This window comes from Anastrepha obliqua, chromosome 1 (genome assembly GCF_027943255.1).
Source record: "Anastrepha obliqua isolate idAnaObli1 chromosome 1, idAnaObli1_1.0, whole genome shotgun sequence".
Classification (NCBI taxonomy): Eukaryota; Metazoa; Arthropoda; class Insecta; order Diptera; family Tephritidae; genus Anastrepha; species Anastrepha obliqua.
In genome coordinates, this window is record NC_072892.1 from 3,719,068 (window position 1) to 3,741,546 (window position 22,479).

Here is a 22,479-nt window from a genome sequence, read left to right on the forward strand (position 1 = left end):
TTAAAAAAGTTTTTAAAATCATAGACTCATTTTTTCTACGTCTTGCTCATATTTTTCATTTAATTTGCTTAAAATGTTACTTAAATTAAAATAATATTGACTTACATTGTAATTTTTTGTTGAAAGTGGTATGGTAAGATGGTATAGTTGGTAGTAAGTTTCCCTAATGCCAAAGTTCGCGATTAACTCCTTTTTGATTTGTAGCCAGGATGGATCGGGTCCCAGTGTTCGTATGACGTCTAATGCTGCTCCTTGAATTTTGTTAACAATACACCGTTGAAATACATATTCTTGTAGCCTGGTGTTTTCAAATATTGGGATGAAAAGTTCGACTTCTCTTATGAATGATGATAGTGCATATCCCTTGTTTCCTGTGTACTCCTTTATCCTCGATGCTTCCTTTAAAACTTCGGATATGGCTATTGGTGACTCATTAACTGCTGATTCGTTAGCTGAACTATTTATTGGAGTTCGGTCCCTTGAGTTTGCTGTTTCCATTGTTGTTTAATTAAAATTATATTTGTTTAAATTAAAAATTGTTTTTTTTTTTTATAATATTTTTCTTCTGTAGGTTTTGTTTTCACTTTTATTTTAGATTTTTTGAATGTTCTTTTTATTGTAGATCTATTTTTGCATTCGATCTAGTCCTTCGGGGTAGATCCTACCGTCGACTGCGCCAGTTAAGTATCCTTAAGGATCTTATTATAAAAAAAAATAATAATTTATTATTTTTTTTTGAGCTTAAGCTCTTTATTCTTTCAAGTTATTATTCTAACTGTCTGCAATTCTTTAAAATGCAATTTATATTTGTTGACAATTAAAAGTGCTTATTCTACTTTACATATTAAGTTGGTTTCTAAAAATGCTTATTGCTTACTTAAAGTTTCTAGTTACAGTTTGTCGTTAACAAATGGTTCATTGGCTTTATTGCTTACTTAAGGTCTCTAGTTACAATTTGTCAACGAAAAATAGTTCATTGGCTTTTGTTAGTTTTAAGAATGTGTCGATTGCACAACTTTAGTTGGGTAATCGACCTTTTATTATTTTTGCCAATTAATATTTATTTTTGGTGAAGTCGGAGCTGCCTCTGACGTAACTCACGTGATGTCTAGAACTTCACTTCTCGTAGTTGTTACAAAAGTAGGGTTATCACCTATGTTACTAATATAAAGATTGTTACACATAATGAATTCAAAGATGTACTCAGCACGTGCGTTTGTGTTTGAACTTCCCCAGACATGATGATGTGCATTAGCATCTGCTCCCAATATGAATGGGGTGCCACATCTCGATGCTTCATGAACTGCGTCTCTTATGAGTTGTAAGGAGGTGGTTGCTCCGCGTCGTGTGCCATATAAGATGAGGCAAGCCATATCGTCCTTCCGCAGGACTCCACTGCCGTGATTACGTTATCCGCATCGCTAAATTGTATTAGTAAATATACATTAATACATTTCTTTGCTAGTATGCACAACCTGGGTTTACCTTTGTCAGTTACATAAACCAATTTATACTCTCTGCTGCTCAAACCGCAAACTCGATCTTTTACGACCCATGGTTCTTGGATGAGCACGATATCCTCTTCTCTTTCTGCGAGACGGAGGATGAGTGCGGCTGAGGCCGCCTTACTGTGGTGAAGATTGATTTGTACAATCCTCACCATCGCTTTTGTAGGTTATTGAAGGGCAGCCAACCACGGTTTGGTCTGCGTTCTCTTCATCGGATGTAGGGGGGAGAGACTCCTCATCCTCCATAGCAGAGAGATCGGAGTATTCCCCCTCCATGTCCTCTAAGGTAACCCTTTCGAAGAGTTCGCCTACCATGCCGGAGTTGGAAACCACCTCATCGTTGTCTGAGACAACCTCGTTCGCTTCCGCAGATGAAGTTATATTTTCTGCGGAGGTGCTCTTGGTAGCTACATCCTGTCTGTAGACATGGAGAGTCAGCGTTTGGAAGCCGTAGTTGATCTTCCATTTCCTGTTGGCAAGTGGGTCCAAAGATTCCACATTGAGGATTATCACGGCCAGTCTCCTCTTGCCGTCCACTTCGCCAATCTTTGCTACCTTCCAGTCGCTGGTAGGTAGTTTGGCGTTGCCTAGCTTTATCAGGTCCAGGACTTCCTCTGGATCAGAATGGAAGTCTGGTATCCAGACTCTAGATCTTGGCCAGTTGGGAATGTCTTCTCGGCGGACCACATCAAGGCGGGCTCCCGGCCAAGGTTCCCCTATGCGATTAATCGCTAGGGTGTATAGGGCCACGGAACGTTGTTCAGCGCACCTTATTAATTTGACGCGGGATTGAAACCATCCCGCATCCGAGCAACTGGGTGGAGGTCCTGGATTTTCTTTCAGGATGTCCCTATACACCTTCTAGAGGCTCCTATTGATTAAGTCCCAGTTTGCTTGAAAGATCGCACCATCATGGGAACTGCGATCAATCACCGCCCGTACATAGCTTCCTTTCGCTACTTCCGCGAAAGACCTCTTCGTCGTGACTTTAGTCATTTGAGTGGCGAACAGCTTGGTTCGTTTGGCTTCAGCCGATGTCCCTTCACTCGATTGCTTCCGCTTGCCTTGTGCGGAGTCTATTTTGGCCTTCTCCCAGTGTTCGATAATGAAGGCTTCAGCCCACGCCTTGGAGTCTGACTGTTCCTCCGTCAGATCCTCTTCTCTAGTGTCCTTCAGTCTCTCCAGGATTCTGAAAGCCGATCGCCTGGTACGATAGTACCTTTCTGACGCACTTATATGCTTCCGGGGGTGGGTACTACCCGGGGTAGTGATAGTGCCAGAAGGGCAGACATCAGAAGCCATTGTCTTAGCCATGTGGTCCGATGCTGCCGACGTTGATGGGGGTGTTTCTCCTTTCGGAGTTCCCGTGCCACCTGGAGTGACAGGGACAGCAAGGTCTGCTTGTCTTTTGACAGGGCAGCTCTTGCTTCCCAAGGATTTTGTTGCGAGGGGGGGTCTATTGCTGGCACCAGACGTAGATGGTGTGTCATCCTCAACTTGTCTTAAGACAGGGTTGGGATTGTTGCCAGTGAGAGGTCTCGCTGCCGTAGAGGCAGACCCTGAGGGGACGGAGCGGGAGTTAGGCCATGGCTTGGCCACAGGCTTCACTTTGCTTACATTAATGGTCTTCCTTATTGAAAGACCTGACCTTCCTGAGGGTTTTGGTCTTGATTTGTGGGTGCCTTGGTTGTCCGAGGCTAGGTTTTTTTGGTGTTCATTTTCATTTCATAATCGTCCGCACTGCTCGACGTGGCGAGCGTGGCGGACTAGGATTTTTTAGGGGGGAAAGGGGAGGTGTCGACCATGGCAGTCCCCTATCATGGCAAGGTCATTCTACCTCCTGAGGTCACCCAGTTTCAGAAGAGCGCCGTTAAAATACAGCCGGATACCCCTGGCTGCAAACCATCCATTGGGCACGGTGACGCGTAACACCCTGGATTAGGGGGGTACAGGAGAAGAGATGATAGGATACCAGGTTAGGGATAACAGTGGGGAGGTCGTCGGTACGGTACTCTCCGCATGGTGATTGACTGGCCTCCGCCGTTCTCCGGATGGTTGGCCAGCCAATACCCATGTGGAGCTTCCCTCTTAGTTCGTTGTGGGTTAACCCTCATGATATGGGAGCTAAACCAGCACTTAAGCCTCATCCCCGCGGCAAGGAGACCAACTTGATGAGGTACTGGGCTTTATGAATTTTATTAATTCCGGCACCTTATTTGTGAGACCCCTCAATGCTGTCAAGAAAGGCCAATCCGAGCGTGAAAGCCTTTTTCTGTATAGAGCAATGCAAGTACCCAACCTAACCTACCTAAGTACCTCTTCTTCAATATCGTGACAGCTTTGACAAAAGTCAATATGTGGTACCCCAGTCCATTTGCATGCCTTTCAATTAGACAACGCCCTTTTAGTATGTCTCTCGTTTTTCTCGTATCCTGTCTCCTAAGATTCATTTGCAATTTTGTGTGGCGGTGGCTCCATTCTGGTCAAGTTTGCCTGCTTGTCATGATAGAGTGTCTGCATGTAGCTAAGGGAATTGGTATTAGTATATTATCTGGGTGAATGTTTAGTGTTGTACCTTTCCTTGTAAGCTCATCTGCTTTGCAATTACCTTCTATATTTCTATGGCCTCGCACCCAGATCGGGTTTAATTTAAACTATTGCGATACTTCGCATATATAATAATTTGTGGCATTCAACTATAGTTTTTGATGAGTGTTTTCTGACTCTAACGATTTCAGAGCTGCTTCACTATCCGAGTAGACATATACTTCCCTCGTAGTTAGAAGTCACTTTAAGACCAGCAAGCCTTCTCTTATGGCGATGAATTTCGCCTGAAAGACACCACAGGGATTAGGCAAGCGAAAGGATGATGCTGATTTTAGCCTCTCAGAGTAAACTCCTCTACCTGCCTGTATACTAGGCTTAGATTTGTCAGTAAATACACTGACTCTATTTTATTAACTACCGTACCACTTCTCCGGCCCAGTCTTCTCTTGAAGGGAATATTGTGATAAAGAGTTTATTAAAATTAGTCCCGAAATTAGATGGAATAATATTTGAATGAATTTTTATTTTCGACCAAAATGCAATCTTATTATTTAGATCAAATTTGAATGCTTTAATAAGCCCGACACTGGGAATAATTCATATTGCCCGAGCTAATCTATAAGTACAGTTCATCGGTTATATTCGATCTGCTTACAAAATTTATATATTATTCCACTACGTATGGTGCCATGTTTTTGAAAATATGATCGCATCTCTTGCTAGAGACCGTGTCTACTGCGTTGTAAAATAAGAATAAGTTAGGAATAGGCCGAGGAAAGATATTCTATGTCCAGAAATGTACTCAAAAATTGCTATTGCTGTTGAGGTCATTGGAAAAATAAATAAAAACCTTAGTACAACTTCAATTGTCTCACACGAGCTTATATATTCTTTTATGCTTTTTATTGTATTAGCATTTGTTCAATTTATTGTTGTAATAATTTTTTGAGGCCAAACGAAACTTTCAATAAATCTCACAAATGCTGTAACGTTCGTATTCACACTAGGCAAATCTTCAGCGCCACAATGCGCTTGGCCCTTTGATACTATGCCGGCTACCATGTACATACACCGATACTCCACCTGGCTATGGGGAAATGGTATGAGTAATGGGCCACCCGAGTCGCCATTGCAAGTATCGTAGGTTTTGCCATCAGCGCAAAATTGTATACGCTCGAGCAGACCCCGTTCCAAATCATAAATTATACTTGCATTCTTATTACAGACCGTTTGATGCTTCAATTCAACTCGTCGCAGCTGTCTTGAAAAAACTTCGGTATCATTAATACGGCCCCAACCAACGGCCCAATAGTGTCCTGTTTGGAATTTCATTTTACATGGAGTGAGTAGGCAGGCAGGTAGAACATATTTGGAGAAAGTAACGGTGCCATTCAATTCCAATAACATAATATCGAAGTAGCGGAGTAATGTAAAATGGTCATGGATTTTGAAACTGAGTACGGAAAACTCTTGGAGTCCAACATCATCAAGGGTTGAATTATAATCCAAATCGCCAAGTCGCACTTTATTCGGTACTCCACTGTAAAAAAAAAATCCATTAATTAAAAGATTTTGTCGAGGATTATCTCATAAACATACGAGGGTTTCTATTTATATTTGTTACTTTTAGGAAATAGCATTACATTTAGACACAAATTTCCGGAATGAGCGAATTGTCATTTTGAGCGACAGCCAGGCGGCACCAAGGTTTTGCCATCCTGTGAGATTAAGTCCTCACTGGTTCTTGAGTGTATCGAGAAACTGAATCTGTAGGAACGCGCAAACGCACCCGACTAATTTGGGTTGCAGGACACAGGGGTATAGCTGAGAGCGAAGTAACGGATGCATTGGAATTATTTGGCCTTCCGTGCTATTGGACAATACACCATCAAGGATTGAAGAGTTAAGGCTAAGGAGGATAGGTGGTACCAAGCCTTGCGGTTACGTCAGACAAAACCCCTATTGGGTGATTTATCCTTCGCTAGAATAAACTGAGAGTGCTCTCTGGTATTCTCACAGGCCACTGTGGACTACACAGTCATCTGCATATGATCGGGATATGGTACACTCATTCTTGTCATTTCTGCGATCAATCGAAGGTGACTCCAGGACACCTTCTCTTTGAATGCAGCGCTATAGCGGAAAGAAAGTTGAGACATCTCATTTGTAGCTAGAAGAAAGGCACACACGCACAGTCCAACACAACTCTACCTTAAGTTTAATAAGGGATGGGTCTTTATACGGTACTGTGATGAGTAAAGGGCACAAAAGACCATGAGGTCGAAGTGCGAACCTCAAATTGATCTGAATCTTAACCTAACTCTGTAGTTTTACTCGTTTTTATCTTTCCTTATACTTGCTTGAGGTGCCGCTGCTCGGCTTTGAGTAAATTTGACATAATTAGATGCAGAGCTGGAGTTACTGTAGGGAATTCCTTATAATTTCTTGTTTGCAAAGAACTGTTTTCTTTCCTGTGTCTTCCTTAATTATATAGAACTTACAAATTACGACATTTGACAATTCTAATTCTCTCACATATCTCATCATGGAATAAAATTTAAAAATTTAAAAAGTGTCAATCTCTCAATCTCTCTCAAGTCTCATATAATGACTCGCACGGCTTTCACGAAATTTGTCCTAATTTATCAGAATTTTGAGAGTAATTTTGCCGTGACATAATCGCGCTGAGAGAAAAGTCTGAAACGAGCAAAACCTTCTATGCACGCTTAAATTAAAAAAGTCAAACTTTATGCAGCATCTCTCTAATTTGACATTCCAATACTAAAAGTATAAATAGTATCCCTCGTATGTAATGTACCTACTTGAGAGTGCAATGAGCTGCGGTCAGAACGAAGCGTTCACTGATAAGCGTTCCGCCACATATCCAATCAGTTACATTAGACGTTGAATTAAAAATACCTATCAAAGCTGCGGATGGAAATTCACCAATTTTAGCCAATTCGCCACCGGCTATAAAGTGCTGTGGACATTCTGCTGGCGCACGCTTTGTGAATTCGTGACAGGCTGAGGAAATTTCCATGATTGTATCAATATTCGCTTTCTAAAACTTATTTATTTACTTACCAACTTCAGCTGGTGATGTTAGCTGGCAGTTTTCAGGCGGCGGTGGCTCTTGAGGACAGCATACAATACCTTTTACTCGATTACAAAATGTTATATTTGCCTCTGGCAAGTCTTGTAAGACCTCACATTTGGACCATAGTTGGCAACTGCAGTCTTCCGCCTGACAGGGACCACAAACATTACCTTTATATAATTGAACAAAGTATCACTAAGCATTTTTATCCCGTTAGACGAATTTATTAAAATCAAACCGGCATTCAATTTTATCCTCTGTGCAGTTATAGTTGATGTAAATATTAATAAGAACGCAAGCATATTCGAATATTTTACCATCGACTCTTCCATTGCGAAGTCTATTTGCGAAATGTCTCAAGCTTTGTCTCATTTATTAGCTCTCTGTGCTGGCTTTTAATCAAAGCCAGAGTTTAAGAAGTGCATACCGCACATTTGTGATAACCTCACATGATGTGCACGGTCGTGCTTTAGTTAATACAGGGTGTTTAAAAGCAGGTATATGCTGGTCGAAATATGTCTAAAAATTATATCTATGGTCTCATTCGGCAATATTCAAAAAAAAGAATCTATCAAAATTGGACCACTAGGTTGCACTCCGATCGAAATTGGTTGGAAATGCTAAACTCAGCAGTGATCTAAAGCTTTGCCTAAAATAAGTGTACACATTGCATAGTGGCTCTATAGAGGAAAATCCTTTCTCTCAAAAAGGCTTGTCAGTACTCTTAAAAGATCAGTGTGTGCCCTAATTAGTATAAGCGGAACTTTCTCCACCTATATTCCATCAAAAGAGGAGTGGAGCAGGGGCAACACTTGGGGTCAGGGCCTGGTTAACCTGTTCGCGGGTGGACCGAAGTTGGACGGTAGGGTTGGAGGAAGAGTATTCTGCAAAGAGCTCCCCATCAAACTCAAATTCAGGTTAGCGGATCACTGCAGTGTGTTCCAAGCAGAGGTGGCTACTTACTTGCATAATTACTGTTAAGAAGGTAAATACTCGTATTTACTTCGACAGCCAAGCGAATTAGGTCCCTAGACTCAATTATGGCGCGTTCGAAACTGGTCAAGGAATGCCTGGTCTCTCTTTCGTGCATCAGAATTCTTCAACCTAAGGATAGTTTGGGTACCTGGTCATAGTGACATTGCTGGAAACTGCGAAGCCAACGAGCTGGCCAGACAAGGGACCTGTGAGGTAGTATGCCCGCGAAAGGAGAGGATCGCGATCCCCTTGACAACCTGCGCTCTACTCCTGGAAGGATGGGCTTTGCACCAACTCAGCGAGTGCTGGGCAAGTACACGAACGTGTAAGGTCGCGAAGTTTTTCTGGTCACGTTTGGATAGGAGGCGTTCGAGGGATATTCTGAGATGACAAAATCTCATCTCTCAAATTTCGTGGGCATCCTCACGGGGCACTGTCCGCGGGGTATACATATCGTGAAACTCCGAATTTATCAGAATTTTGAGAGTAATTTTGCCGTGACATAATCGCGCTGAGAGAAAATACTGAAATGAGCAAAACCTTCTATGCACGCTTAAATTAAAACATGTCAAACTTTATACAGCATCTGTCTAATTTGACATTCCAATACTAAAAGTATAAATAGTATCCCTCGTATGTAATGTACCTACTTGAGAGGGCAATGACTTGCAGTCAGAACGAAGCGTTCACTGATAAGCGTTCCGTCACATATCCAATCAGTTACATTAGACGGTGCATTAAAAATACCTATCAAAGCTGCGGATGGAAATTCACCAATTTTAGCCAATTCGCTCTCGATGTCCTTCAGCCGCCGTTGTTTTCGAATGAAAAAAGAAAATCAACACTTCCCGTAAATGACGATTATTCGGCACGAAATCAGACATTTTCACAAAGCAAAAGTAGGTACCAAAATAAAATCACTAATGTGTCGAAGCAGTTTGCTTACCATATGCCTAAGTTTAGTTTATGACGTTTAGGTTATGTTAGAATCGACTAGACACACTGCTGGCGGCATCTATTGACAAACAGCGGGAACTTAGTTGCGCACCTAAGAGTTCGATTCTCACGCACAGTGCCCGTTTCGAAGTATCCATTCCAGTGCAAGCAACACATTAACTATCTGAATCTTAACCTAACTCTGTAGTTTTACTCGTTTTTATCTTTTCTTATACTTGCTTGAGGTGCCGCTGCTCGGCTTTGAGTAAATTTGACATAATTAAATGCAGAGCTGGAGTTACTGTAGGGAATGCCTTATAATTTCTTGTTTGCAAAGAACTGTTTTCTGTCCTGTGTCTTCCTTAATTATATAGACCCAATATTTGTTTACAAATTACGACATTTGACAATTCTAATTCCCTCACATATCATCATGGAATAAAATTTCAAAATTTAAAAAGTGTCAATCTCGCGAAGTCTCATATAATGACTCGCACGGCTTTCACGAAATTTGTCCTAATTTATCAGAATTTTGAGAGTAATTTTGCCGTGACATAATCGCGCTGAGAGAAAAGTCTGAAACGAGCAAAACCTTCTATGCACGCTTAAATTAAAAAAAGTCAAACTTTATACAGCATCTGTCTAATTTGACATTCCAATACTAAAAGTATAAATAGTATCCCTCGTATGTAATGTACCTACTTGAGAGTGCAATGACTTGCAGTCAGAACGAAGCGTTCACTGATAAGCGTTCCGCCACATATCCTATCAGTTACATTAGGCTTTGAATTAAAAATACCTATCAAAGCTGCGGATGGAAATTCATCAATTTTAGCCAATTCGCCACCGGCTATAAAGTGCTGTGAACATTCTGCTGGCGCATCCTTTGTGAATTCGTGACAGGCTGAGGGAATTTCAGTGATTGTATCAATATTCGCTTTCTAAAACTTATTTATTTACTTACCAACTTCAGCTGGTGGTGTTAGCTGACGGTTTTCACGCTCCGGTGGCTCTTCAGGACAGCATACAATACCTTTTACTCGATTACAAAATGTTATATTTGCCTCTGGCAAGTCTTGTAAGACCTCACATTTGGACCATAGTTGGCAACTGCAGTCTTCCGCCTGACAGGGACCACAAACATCACCTTTATATAATTGAACACAGTATCACTAAGCATTTTTATCCCGTTAAACGAATTTATTAAAATCAAACCGGCATTCAATTTTATCCTTTGTGCAGTTATAGTTGATGTAAATATTAGTAAGAACGCAAGCATATTCGAATATTTTACCATCGACTCTTCCATTGCGAAGTCTATTTGCGAAATGTCTCAAGCTTTGTCTCATTTATTAGCTCTCTGTGCTGGCTTTTAATCAAAGCCAGAGTTTAAGAAGTGCATACCGCACATTTGTGATAACCTCACATGACGTGCACGGTCGTGCCTTAGTTAATACAGGGTGCTTCAAAGCAGGTATATGCTGGTCGAAATATGTCTAAAAATTATATCTACGGTCTCATTCGGCTATATTCAAAACATGTTGGTTATTGGCTATGTACAAAAAAAAAAGAATCTAACAAAATTGGACCACTAGGTTGCACTCCGATCGAAATTGGTTGGAAATGCTAAACTCAGCAATGATATAAAGTTTTGCCTAAAATAAGTGTACACATTGCATAGTGGCTCTCTAGAAGAAAATCCTTTCTCTCAAAAAGGCTTGTCAGTACTCTTAAAAGATCAGTGTGTGCCCTCCTTAGTATAAGCGGAACTTTCTCCACCTATATTCCATCAAAAGAGGAGTGGAGCAGGGGCAACACTTGGGGACAGGGCCTGGTTAACCTGTTCGCGGGTGGGCCGAAGTTGGACGGTAGGGTTGGAGGAAGAGTATTTTGCAAAGAGCTCCCCATCAAACTCAAATTCAGGTTAGCGGATCACTGCAGTGTGTTCCAAGCAGAGGTGGCCGCAATCAAAGAAGCAGCTGACTGGCTACTTACTTGCATAATAACTGTTAAGAAGGTAAATACTCGTATTTACTTCGACAGCCAAGCGAATTAGGGCCCTAGGCTCTATTATGGCGCGTTCGAAACTGGTCAAGGAATGCCTGGTCTCTCTCTCGTGCATCAGAATTCTTCAACATAAGGATAGTTTGGGTACCTGGTCATAGTGACATTGCTGGAAACTGCGAAGCCAACGAGCTGGCTAGACAAGGGACCTGTGAGGTAGTGTGCCCGCGAAAGGAGAGGATCGCGATCCCCTTGACAACCTGCGCTCTACTCCTGGAAGGATGGGCTTTGCACCAACTCAGCGAGTGCTGGGCAAGTACACGAACGTGTAAGGTCGCGAAGTTTTTCTGGCCACGTTTGGATAGGAGGCGTTCGAGGGATATTCTGAGATGACAAAATCTCATCTCTCAAATTTCGTGGGCATCCTCACGGGGCACTGTCCGCGGGGTATACATATCGTGAAACTCCGAATTTATCAGAATTTTGACATAATCGCGCTGAGAGAAAATACTGAAACGAGCAAAACATTCTATGCACGCTTAAATTAAAACAAGTCAAACTTTATACAGCATCTGTCTAATTTGACATTCCAATACTAAAAGTATAAATAGTATCCCTCGTATGTAATGTACCTACTTGAGAAAAGAGAAAAGAAAATCAACACTTCCCGTAAATGACGATTATTCGGCACGAAATCAGACATTCTCACAAAGCAAAAGTAGGTACCAAAATAAAATCACTAATGTGTCGAAGCAGTTTGCTTACCATATGTCTAAGTTTAGTTTATGACGTTTAGGTTATGTTAGAATCGACTAGACACACTGCTGGCGGCATCTATTGGCAAACAGCGGGAACTTAGTTGCGCACCTAAGAGTTCGATTCTCACGCACAGTGCCCGTTGCGAAGTATCCATTCCAGCGCAAGCAACACATCAACTTATAACTGGTAAAAAAGTTATCAAACGTTACATTGTGGTTCTCGGGACTTTCAAGATGGCACAATAATTGAAGAATACGTCTTTTAAAGGCTGTAATCATTAATGAATTTGGCAACTGCTCCAGTGTAAGACATTGCATTGGCAAAAGTGTGCTGTTATTCTAAGAATTTTATTTATTCTCAGAACTCAAATCTGCCGGATAGGTATTTAAATACTCCCTGAAAATCTCGGTTAAGGTAACACAACTTGCAATTCGTCAACACAACTTCCATGACTTATGCACTTACCTGTAAAAGGGTTTTCCAATAACAGGTGTTATTGTTGAATGGATTGCGCTACCGAGAGATGATTAACGATTTTTATGGCCGATTTTATTGGGCGGTATTGATCTGGACAACGTTTATTTACAACAAGACGGCACTACGTGCCACACAAGCAACGAAACCATTGATCTTTTATTACATATGAGGCAGTTCTGGTTTCAACAAGACGGCGTTCCACCACACATCTTTGAATTAAAAAAAAAACACATGGGTCCGTCGAATATGGGCAACCCTGTAAACACTCTGACAAAATTTTAATAAATGGATTAAACCTTTGAATAGAATGCTTCACAGAAATGTCCAGCTGGTTTCATGGATATTCCTACGGAAAGTACTATAGGTTTAACATAACACCCGCTATATTCTTAATCTATATGAATTTCTGTTTGATAGCCCGAGCTAAACACTCACTTTGCATAGTCTTCAGTTCAATTTACTTTAAAAAGGCTGTTTAGATTCCCTTACATAATTAAAAATATCAACACATCTCTTTTCACTCTTTCGCCCACCTACACAATTCATACAAATACTTCTGCATTAGCTCACACCCACCATAGTCCATACGTTTTTGTTGCATAAAAATATATGCATACCTTCTACAGATTATCGGGTATTCTTATTGTAGGTATAAAATTATACCTATGTACATCGATTATGTATTCCATGCAAGTCATGTTTGTGCTTTGAAAACTTGCAACAAGTTGGCTAGTGTCTCCGCTTCAATTAATGCTCAAATTTTATGCATCGCTGAATTTTGAATTGGAAACTGTCAAGTTTTCTTCTTTCATCCAATATTGCCCATTATTTGCTGTTTTTGTTTTTGTTTTTGTTTTTTTCATTCATTTACATGTTTATTTCCCTTCAGTTGCTGTATTGGTCAAGTGAGCTGTTGGCCAGTTTGAGGATATATAAGACGCTGAGTGTTAGGAAGCGGCCTTTCAACCGTGGCCGTTGCAAGCTAACGGAAGTGTTTTGTCCGAAATTGAAGTGCGTCATTGAAATATTACAAAAAAAACTGTTCCTTGGAAATTTTGCTAATAATAATTACATGCCGGTGCATTTCACCAGAATATTTGTGCTTCCATGAGATCTCCAAACGGGAGTTCAAGTTGAAAATGCGTTATAAGTTGCAATGCTCATTAATTTTTCTGTGTAAGTGTCAAAAATTGTGTTGTGAGTTGATAAAAAAAAGAAAAAAAAAAGAAATCAAATACGTTTGCTGAAGTTTCTCACGGTCTTTACTTACATGTAGAAGATTGACAAAATGCCTCAATCGTATATAACACCCTGAAAAATTACTAGCTGGCAACAAAAAAAAAAATCAAGTACGCTGCAGTTCCATCAGTTCAAGGAAAGAAGTAATCTTGCTAGATCTTCTTAATTCGAGAGTACCCATTGGCTTAGCTCATTTGCGACATCTGGAGTTCTCTAAGGCTTTCTGAACGAGATATTAAAATGGTGACTGCGGTGGTCAAAGGAGAGTTTACTTCAACTGGTTGGTATATCCTTGGCTGGGCCAATGATGGGCTAACGTTCAAGGGCGTGGAAAAGGAGGTGTTTAAATTGTAGCCACTAGCAATTTAATGCCCCTCTAAAGTCCATGCTAGTTGGTTGGTTATAGTGGTAATTCATCTAGTGTTCAACTAGCGTTTCCGCACCATTTTGTTGTCATATCCTCGCTATCAACTTGTTTAACGGTCATTTAGAGCATGACTATATCCAGTCTGCACGGTTTAAGAACCTTATTAGGTTGTTGACTTTTAAGCCAGGCAATTGTTCGACACTCTCGGACTGTAGTTTACCCAGGGTTGACATTCTCTCGTTCCATAAGGCAGGGCATTCAAAGAAGAAATGGAAAACCGTTTTCTTTTTCTCTGGTTGTTTACAAATGTCTCAGTGTGCGTTGTGAGGGCTCATTTTGGCTGCTTGTTCGCCGATAGACCAAAAGCCAGTTGTGACTGCCGTGAGGCGCCAGGCGTCCCGTTGTTTCATAGGATTCCTGTCAACTAATAACTATTTTTTTTGAGCCCGATAGTGGTTGTCATAGCCACAAACCCTCTGTAATATAGAATATTAAGTTAAAGTTATTGATGCCCGTTAAAACTGAGCTGAAAATACTTCGCACGATCTAGAAGGATGAAAAAACTCCCAACTATTATGAAAGGCCAAGTTCACCAAGAACTCAGTGTTTTCTAAAGATAATAAAATAATTCAATAATAAAATAATTTTTGTGAGGGACATTAACTTGAGATAAGAGAAAACCCGATACGATACACTTTCAGGAAGTAATTATTTGATCATCGAGTTTGAAGTTTGTTCTATTGACTCGGTCGAGGCCGCTACCTGTATATAGCACTCTTTCTTCTTCCGGTTGAGACTAAACCTACTTCCATTCAATGTGGGACAACGCGAGTCAGAGGAGCGGCGAGCTACTAAAGCTTGTGCAACATAACGTCTTTATTCAAGACCCAGTTGCAAAAGGAGACCTGAGGCCGCATCTGATGCCAAGCAAAGAGTGACTGGACCTCTGTGCCGCGTGGTCTCACTAATTACACCGATAAATCCAAAATAGATAGAGGAACCGATCTGGTTTCTACTGCGGGTAATAAAAATTTGGGAGCGCGCCAGTGGTTTCTTTCTCTGTGCTGTTTTAAAATTTCCATGGTCAAGTTTAGATAAGAGTTCCTACAGGAGACATTATTATGCATTGTCCTAGTGTACAAATGTTCCAACGGAGACAAATTCCCTCTACATAAATTGTCAAAAGGAAAAAAATTGGGTGTTGGTTTCACACTTCTTTGCCAATATTTACGGATGTAGTCGAAGCGAATTAACCAACGGAGAAATATAATAAAGTATACTTACTCAATTTCCTCGGGTGTGGTACAGTAGTTTGATAATTTTTAGCACTTGGACTTCTTTCTAGCACTCATAGAGACATTCGTAATGGACAATTACGCCGCCGAGTGAAAGTAAAACATTTTCTCATATACGCCGGCTCAACCGAATATATCTGCCCCTAGTGCTTTTTTTTTAATTCTTTAACTTCTTTCCGTTAACTTCACAGTTATTATCATCCCTCAACAGGCATCTTCATTATTTTTACGCACACACCGATGACGACACGGGCCTTGCGCTCAACTAAACTAAATACGCTGATCGATGCTCTATGACATAGACGAGCTGGTGCCATTTGAAAGTAAGCGCTCGATGCCATGCGATTCATGTGGGAATGAGTGTACGAGTGTATGTGGCACGAAAAATTTTCGGTAAGTTTCCATACTAAATTTGTTAAATATTTCATTTATATATTTCTGTACACATAACAATCCCTAAATTTCTCAGCACCTGTTGCTTCAATTATCTGCGCAAACGAAATGATCCAAATGCCATGAAATCCTTCAGCAATAAGCGTCTCATCGATTTCATACTCCTACAAGGACGTGCCGCGATGTACACCTTGGACGAGCACCACCGCAATGGTAACGTTGGCGATGATGAAAGGGAGGAAAGCGGTGGTGGTGGAAGTTCCGGTATTGTCGGGGATGAGAAGACCTTTGCAGACATTGGCAATGGTCATCGAATTAGAAGCGCTCATTTTCATCACAGAATCGTGTAAGAGGCACATCAGCGGTGAAGTTTCGCACATTTCCAGTTTGGGAGTGTGAACCTTTTTTTTGGATGTTTAAGTTCTAGTTATAGCTGGAAAGTTAAAAAGTTCTATTGCATAAAAAATATGTCTGCTGTTTGAAATGTTGTTTTTATAATGAATAAATAGCAATTGCTTTCTAAAAAGCTTAAAAAGCCAGAAAAATGCATTTTCTTATTATTTTAAAGGGTGGTCCAACTGCGAATTTCTTAAGAAGAAGACACTACAGATTTCCTTAAAAAGAGCAAACATTTCATTATTCATGTGTAGTTCCTTGAGTGCAGGTGGCTTTACAGTAGCCTGTCTGTGTTGTCAATATCGCTCTTACTAAAACATTTACCTTTCGAAAATGACGCGTACACTTTTGTTAGGTGTTTGGCCAAGCTCCTCCTCTTCTTCGTGGCACGAATCTTGATATCTTTCCACAAAAAGAGATATCTACAGTTTTAAATCGACTACGAATGGCAAATGGAGGTTTGCCAGTGCCTGCCGAGAGGCGATCGCTGTTAGAAAAAACTTGTTCCTTTTGCTGTTTCGTACATGGAGATTCGAAACTACGCATTCCCGAATGGTAATCACACACCAACCCATTCGGTTTTGAAAAGGTAAACTCCATCGTTTGGTACAAGTATCTATATCAGAACTGTGCATATCTGTCTAATGTTCTTGGAACACCCTAGAGAAGGAGGACTGGTTGGGAGCTCGGCAATGTCTAATATGCACATCTCAAAATATACATACCTCAATGATGACGTTATCAAATGCTTGATTTTTCTTCAATACGCCCTATATTGTCATAGTTCTAGGAAGGAACTGCTGTGGAGTGAAAATATCTCTTAAGAATTCTAGGTTTTTAAGATGGATCCGAGCTGGAGGATGGGGTACATTCTGACCAAAGTTCTTGAAAAGCCCGCCAATGAGTTCTTATCCAACTATACTTATTTCCGGTGGAGGTTTTCGTAATCGAAATCTGTCTTGTAATGGGCATTTGCGCATTAGTGAGATAGAAGGTTACGATAAACTGTAAGAACTCTACAAAGGCATAGACATAGAACAGTGTAATCCAATAGCTCCACTGGACAGATCAAGTCGTAAAAATGGTGTCATACTAGTGGTGGCAGAGGTATAGGAAGCATACCTCCTCTGCGTTGAAAAGTCTAGGTGGAGAAGAGCTTGGGTTTTGCTTGGTGTTATTAATGGCAGAATTGCTCTCAATTCTTTCAAATATGGATTACCGAAGCCTGTTAGGAGTATTATTGTGAGCAGGAATCCGAAAAATTTAAAAGACGCGTATGATATAATAAAATCCAATGGGTATCTGAAATATAACAAGAAAAAATATTGTGATCATGTTACACATATAACATGCAGCCATTCAAATTTTCAACAAAATAATAATAAAAATAGTATTAGACAAAATTTCAACAACAATAATGATAGATAATTTCGTAATAGTAGTAGGCAAAACTGCAACAGTAATGACAGTAAATCTTACTACAACAAATATAATGGGCAATATTTTAGCAAGAACAACAGTGGACAACCTTACAACAACAATACAACATTCCAGCAGCGTCATGCAAACGATAGTCAAAATTTTTCATCACAGCCGATGCTTACTAATAGGTATAGCGGACAAACAGGCCGGCAACCAGAAAACAATTTTCAAACAACAAATTATATTGATACAAATTGGAATCCTATAGTAACCAAAATTATGAAAATACATCAGTTGAACCAATGGAGTTAGGTGTTAACGAGAGTTTTCAAAATTTTCAATATCCCGGGAAAAGAAATTACCCTATATAGTGATTGAAACGCATATTAGAAAGCTTAGGTTTATAATTGATACAGGGGCGGAGTATAGCATAATAAATCCTGAAGTATGCAACCCTAAGTATGCTGTTAAGCCAATCATTCGCGTATTAAAAGTTTTGGGAAGAACTGTCTATACGAGTAAGCAATACTTTATACCTTTATTTAAAGAATTTAAAATACTCAATACTTGTGTGAGCTTTCTGGTATACTCATTTCATAAATATTTCGATGGTATTATAGGAAACAATATTTAACTTTTTTTGAATACAATAATCGATTATGAAAATAGAAAACTAAAAACCGATGAAGCAACTATACCTATATATTTTAATAAAGAAGAAGAGATTTTAGAAAATGAATATTTAAAAAATGGAAACTTAGAAATACTTACTTGTGAAGATAGAATAGATAAATCCTCCAATGATATTTTTGCTAAGCACTTAAATATAAGAGACAAGCAAATACTAAGTACACTTTTAAATGAATATCAGGATATATTTTACAAAGAAGGAGAAAGCTTGCCCTTTACCAAAGAAATTCAACACAGAATAATAACAAAAACTGATATCCCAGTGTACAGTAAACTTTATAGGTATCCGGTAATACATCGATCGGAAGTAGATCGGCAAATTCGTGATATGCTAGCTCAAAAAATAATTGTACCAAGTAAAAGCCCATATAATTCACCTTTATGGGTTGTACCCAAAAAGGCGAATAGAGATGGGACACCGCAATGGCGAGTTGTCATTGATTACCGGAAGCTCAATGATCAAACAGTAGATGATAAGTTCCCAATTCCGAATATGCAAGACGTATTCGACAAATTGGGAAAATGTTGCTACTTCAGCACAATTGACCTAGCAAAGGGATTTCACCAAATTGAAGTACACCCTAATGATAGAGCAAAAACCGCTTTCTCAACGGCAGACAGCCATTATGAATTCACCCGTATGCCCTTTGGCCTTAAGACAGCACTTGCCACCTTTCAAAGGTTAATTAATTATATTTTAAGGGAATATATAAATAAAATTTGTTTTGTCTACTTAGATGACATACTTATATTTTCAACTAGTTTTCAACTAGTTTTGACGAGCATATAGTCTCAATTAAGAAAATATTTAATACTCTACGAGCGTCGAATTTAAAAATTCAATTTAACAAATGTCAATTTGCTGACTTCACAACAAAATTTCTGGGACACATTGTATCTGGAGGAGGTATAAAACCGGATCCTTCGAAAATAACGGCGATTAATAACATGAAACCCCCAACTAGTGTAAAAGAAATAAAACAATTCCTTGGTAAGACAGGATATTATTGAAAATTTATACGGGACTACGCAAAAGTAGCTTACCCAATGGTTCGATTTCTGAAGAAAAACGCAATATTGGATTTTAAAAATGTAGATTTTTTAAAAACTTTTAATACATTAAAAATCTAATTATTAATGAACCTGTCTTACAGCCACCAGACTTTGGTAAAAAATTTGTGCTCACAACTGATGCATCTCAATTCGCTATTGGCGCGGTACTAAGCCAAAAAAATCACCCTATATGCTATGCATCTCGCACTTTATGTGATCATGAGATAAGATATTGCACTATAGAGAAAGAAGCTCTGGCTATGGTATGGACTGTAAAGCATTTTAGAACTTATTTATATGGACGAAAGTTCATCATCCAAACGGATCATAAACCGCTTATTTGGCTTCACAATCTAAAGGAGCCTAATATGAAATTACAAAGATGGAAAATACTTCTAAATGAATACGATTTTGAAATAACGTATATTAAGGGAAAAGATAATAAAGTTGAAGATACATTAAGCAGATATTTTGAGCAGTATAATAAAAATAGTGAAGTAGCTAATTTGTACAATAATATTGAAGGCAGTAAAATGAAAATTGATGATGAATAGTGTGATAATTTGGATACAATGTCTATAGAAACATCACACAGTGCTCTTGAGGATAATTTAAAATATATATTTACTTGTATGTAACCCCCGAAAATCGGGTGGGCTTTTTTCCCACGGAAAGTAAACAGCATATGTGACACTTTTATATATTAAAAGTTATGATGATTAGAAAAGTGTATATTTTTATATTCATATGTAATATGTTAGAACTTATGCATATAACATTTTTAAAAGTTTTTTCAGTTAAATCAGTAATTTTTTTTTTATTTAATTACTTCATTGTAAACTACATTCAACGTCAAGTTTTCGTTATTGCCCATTTGAACTCGTATATTTTCCCAGGATCTAACCCGGCTTAACGCAACATAAAGTTGGCCGTGAGCAAAGCAATCATCCTTTAAATGAAACCCCACCCTTGATAATGTTTGCCCCTGGGCCTTATTTATTGTTATGGCGAAGGCTATTATAATGGGAAATTGGCGGCGCTTCAACGTAAAAGGAAGTGTGGTTTCGTTCGGCTGCAAATTTATACGAGGCAATAGAAATCACCTTCCCTGAGCCTCTCCGCATAATACTTCCGCGTGCAGACAATTCGGATGCATTTGTTTTATGATAAGTCGTGTGCCATTCACCAACACAATTATACATTTTTTTTTGCCATTCGTAAAATTTCTTGGATTTGCAAAAGTAAACATTTTTTTTTCACATATCTTTACGTTTTAAAAAATTTTAAGAAGAATGGTAAAAAAATTTTCAAAGTTTATATTCATATATGATTTGATAATGGCTGCATACATAAAAATATACATACATGTACACACATAAAGTACCATACAAAGAAAAAAAAAAACACTTAAAAATGTATATCTGTGTCCAAAAGTTCGTCGATTTCATGGGTAATAGTGTTCTTTTAAATGATGTTGGGCATGGTCTATTACTATAAAATTTGTCTGAGAATAGCCCAAATACAGTTTACCTTTGAAATAGTATCAAATAAATAACTAATTTGTCTCTCTCTCCTCATTTTTTAAAACTATTTAAAATTTTGAGTTTTGCAATATATTGTACTTCAATTATACCATATATGAACGAAAACAAAAGCGGATGCTTCTACCAATCATATCCAATACGTGACGTTTCAAACATTTATCACTTACTTACCTGCTCTATTCCTCCACTTAAAGTAGGAACTCTTCTACGAACTCTTCTTGGTCGTCCTCTAGGCATATTTTAAAATTAAATATGGATGTACTTTTTTCTTAAAATAAATTCTATTTCGCATCTGTCCAAAACTCTTTCTAATTTGCACTGTTACCGTTGTTTCAAGTCAATTATCAATTCATACCAATTATTGCCATCACAACAAAATTTTGAAAAAAATTCGCAGCACCCGTTGGGACTATGTTCATGAATACATATTTATTAGTAAAGAGAAAAAAAACAAAACAATTATTGAGAATCCAAATGTATACAATGCTGTGCTCATTACAAAGAGAGCTAAACAAAGCAAATGTACTCATATATGTATATGCGTATATTTGTGTGTCATCCCGCTTTGCATAGACATCGCTGTTATCAATATGAAAATTTTTATAACTTTACACGCAAATATTTCATGAACAAATTATATTAACCAATTTTAATTTTTATAATTTTCCGGAAATATCCTCATCAAAACCTTTCTTTTGATATATAATATATTTCATATCTGTACATATTGTAGTTTAGTCAGAATAAGCGCCATGTTTTAAAATAATACTATAGATAACAGAAAAAAGCATTAATTATTACAAATATCAGATATATCTCAGTTACGATCAAAGTGAACAGTTTTTTATAAAAATTGTTAACAAAAAGTGTCAGACTCATACAGTAGTAACGAAAAACTCGAATTTAAAAGATATCATGGAAAAAGTCTTGATAAACAAGGGAATTATGTGCATTTTTTGTGATGATAGTGAACTATTTATAAAGTTCCAGTATATATACGTAAATTTTTTGAGAATAATAATCTTACTTTGTACAAATCAAACGTTGTTTTAAAAGAAATTACAGACAAAAATGAAATATTAACAATAATAGAGAATGAACATTTGCATAATAATCACAGAGGTATTCAAGAAGTTTTTTTGGAGTTAAAAAGCAGGTACTTTTACCCCAAGTTGTAAAAAGTAATAACTTACGTAGTTAATAACTGTTCAGTTTGTCAAATCGCAAAATATGATAGGAGTCCAGCTAAAGTTCCGTACCAAATCACTGAAAATCCGACCCATTTTAATGATATAGTGCATATCGATATTTGGTTTCCATACAGAAATGTTATGTATTTAACTACAATTGATAAATTTTCAAAATATACTACATTTCATAAGTTGAACGATAGAAATTGGGTGGCAATATTAGAAGCTATAAAACAACGCATACTATATCTAGGAAAAATGAATAAGCTAGTATTTGACAACGATCGATGTATATTGCACAGTGCAGTACGTTTATTTTTGAAAGAACAAAATATCGATACACATACAACTACAGCATATTTCAAAACTGGAAATTCAGTCATTGAACGCCTTAATGGGACATTAAACGAACATTTAAGACTCTTAGAAGCAGAAAAAGAACATAAAAACGTACAATTAGATGAAAAACTTTTTAAAATTTTTGTCTGTTACAATAATACAATACATTCTACAACAAAACCTATTGATTTTATTATAAAAAATTTTGATAAAGAGTATATTGAAATCCTCTGTAAAACCTACGAAAC

General features: G+C 38.4%; 3 protein-coding genes across 3 annotated transcripts; 1 reads left to right on the forward strand and 2 right to left on the reverse strand.

The window, feature by feature from the left end:
- Window positions 1-820: 820 nt before the first annotated feature.
- Window positions 821-2,810, reverse strand: LOC129235664 (uncharacterized). Its single transcript, XM_054869626.1, has 3 exons — window positions 2,442-2,810; window positions 1,486-2,366; window positions 821-1,421 (listed from the first exon to the last, which is right to left on the reverse strand). Exons 1-2 carry the CDS (start codon window positions 2,808-2,810, stop codon window positions 1,626-1,628), a joined length of 1,110 nt encoding a protein of 369 aa, XP_054725601.1. The 3' UTR covers window positions 821-1,421; window positions 1,486-1,625.
- A 2,106-nt stretch (window positions 2,811-4,916) lies between these two features.
- LOC129247150 (serine protease persephone-like) lies at window positions 4,917-10,472 on the reverse strand. The gene is made up of 6 exons (XM_054886114.1): window positions 10,279-10,472; window positions 10,028-10,210; window positions 9,863-9,967; window positions 7,140-7,322; window positions 6,878-7,079; window positions 4,917-5,595 (listed from the first exon to the last, which is right to left on the reverse strand). The coding sequence occupies exons 1-6, from the start codon at window positions 10,370-10,372 to the stop codon at window positions 4,977-4,979; spliced, it is 1,386 nt and encodes a 461-aa protein (XP_054742089.1). The 5' UTR covers window positions 10,373-10,472; the 3' UTR covers window positions 4,917-4,976.
- A 2,798-nt stretch (window positions 10,473-13,270) lies between these two features.
- Window positions 13,271-16,103, forward strand: LOC129247159 (trissin-like). The gene is made up of 3 exons (XM_054886127.1): window positions 13,271-13,479; window positions 15,416-15,597; window positions 15,674-16,103. Exons 2-3 carry the CDS (start codon window positions 15,491-15,493, stop codon window positions 15,945-15,947), a joined length of 381 nt encoding a protein of 126 aa, XP_054742102.1. The 5' UTR covers window positions 13,271-13,479; window positions 15,416-15,490; the 3' UTR covers window positions 15,948-16,103.
- The last annotated feature ends 6,376 nt before the right edge of the window (window positions 16,104-22,479 follow it).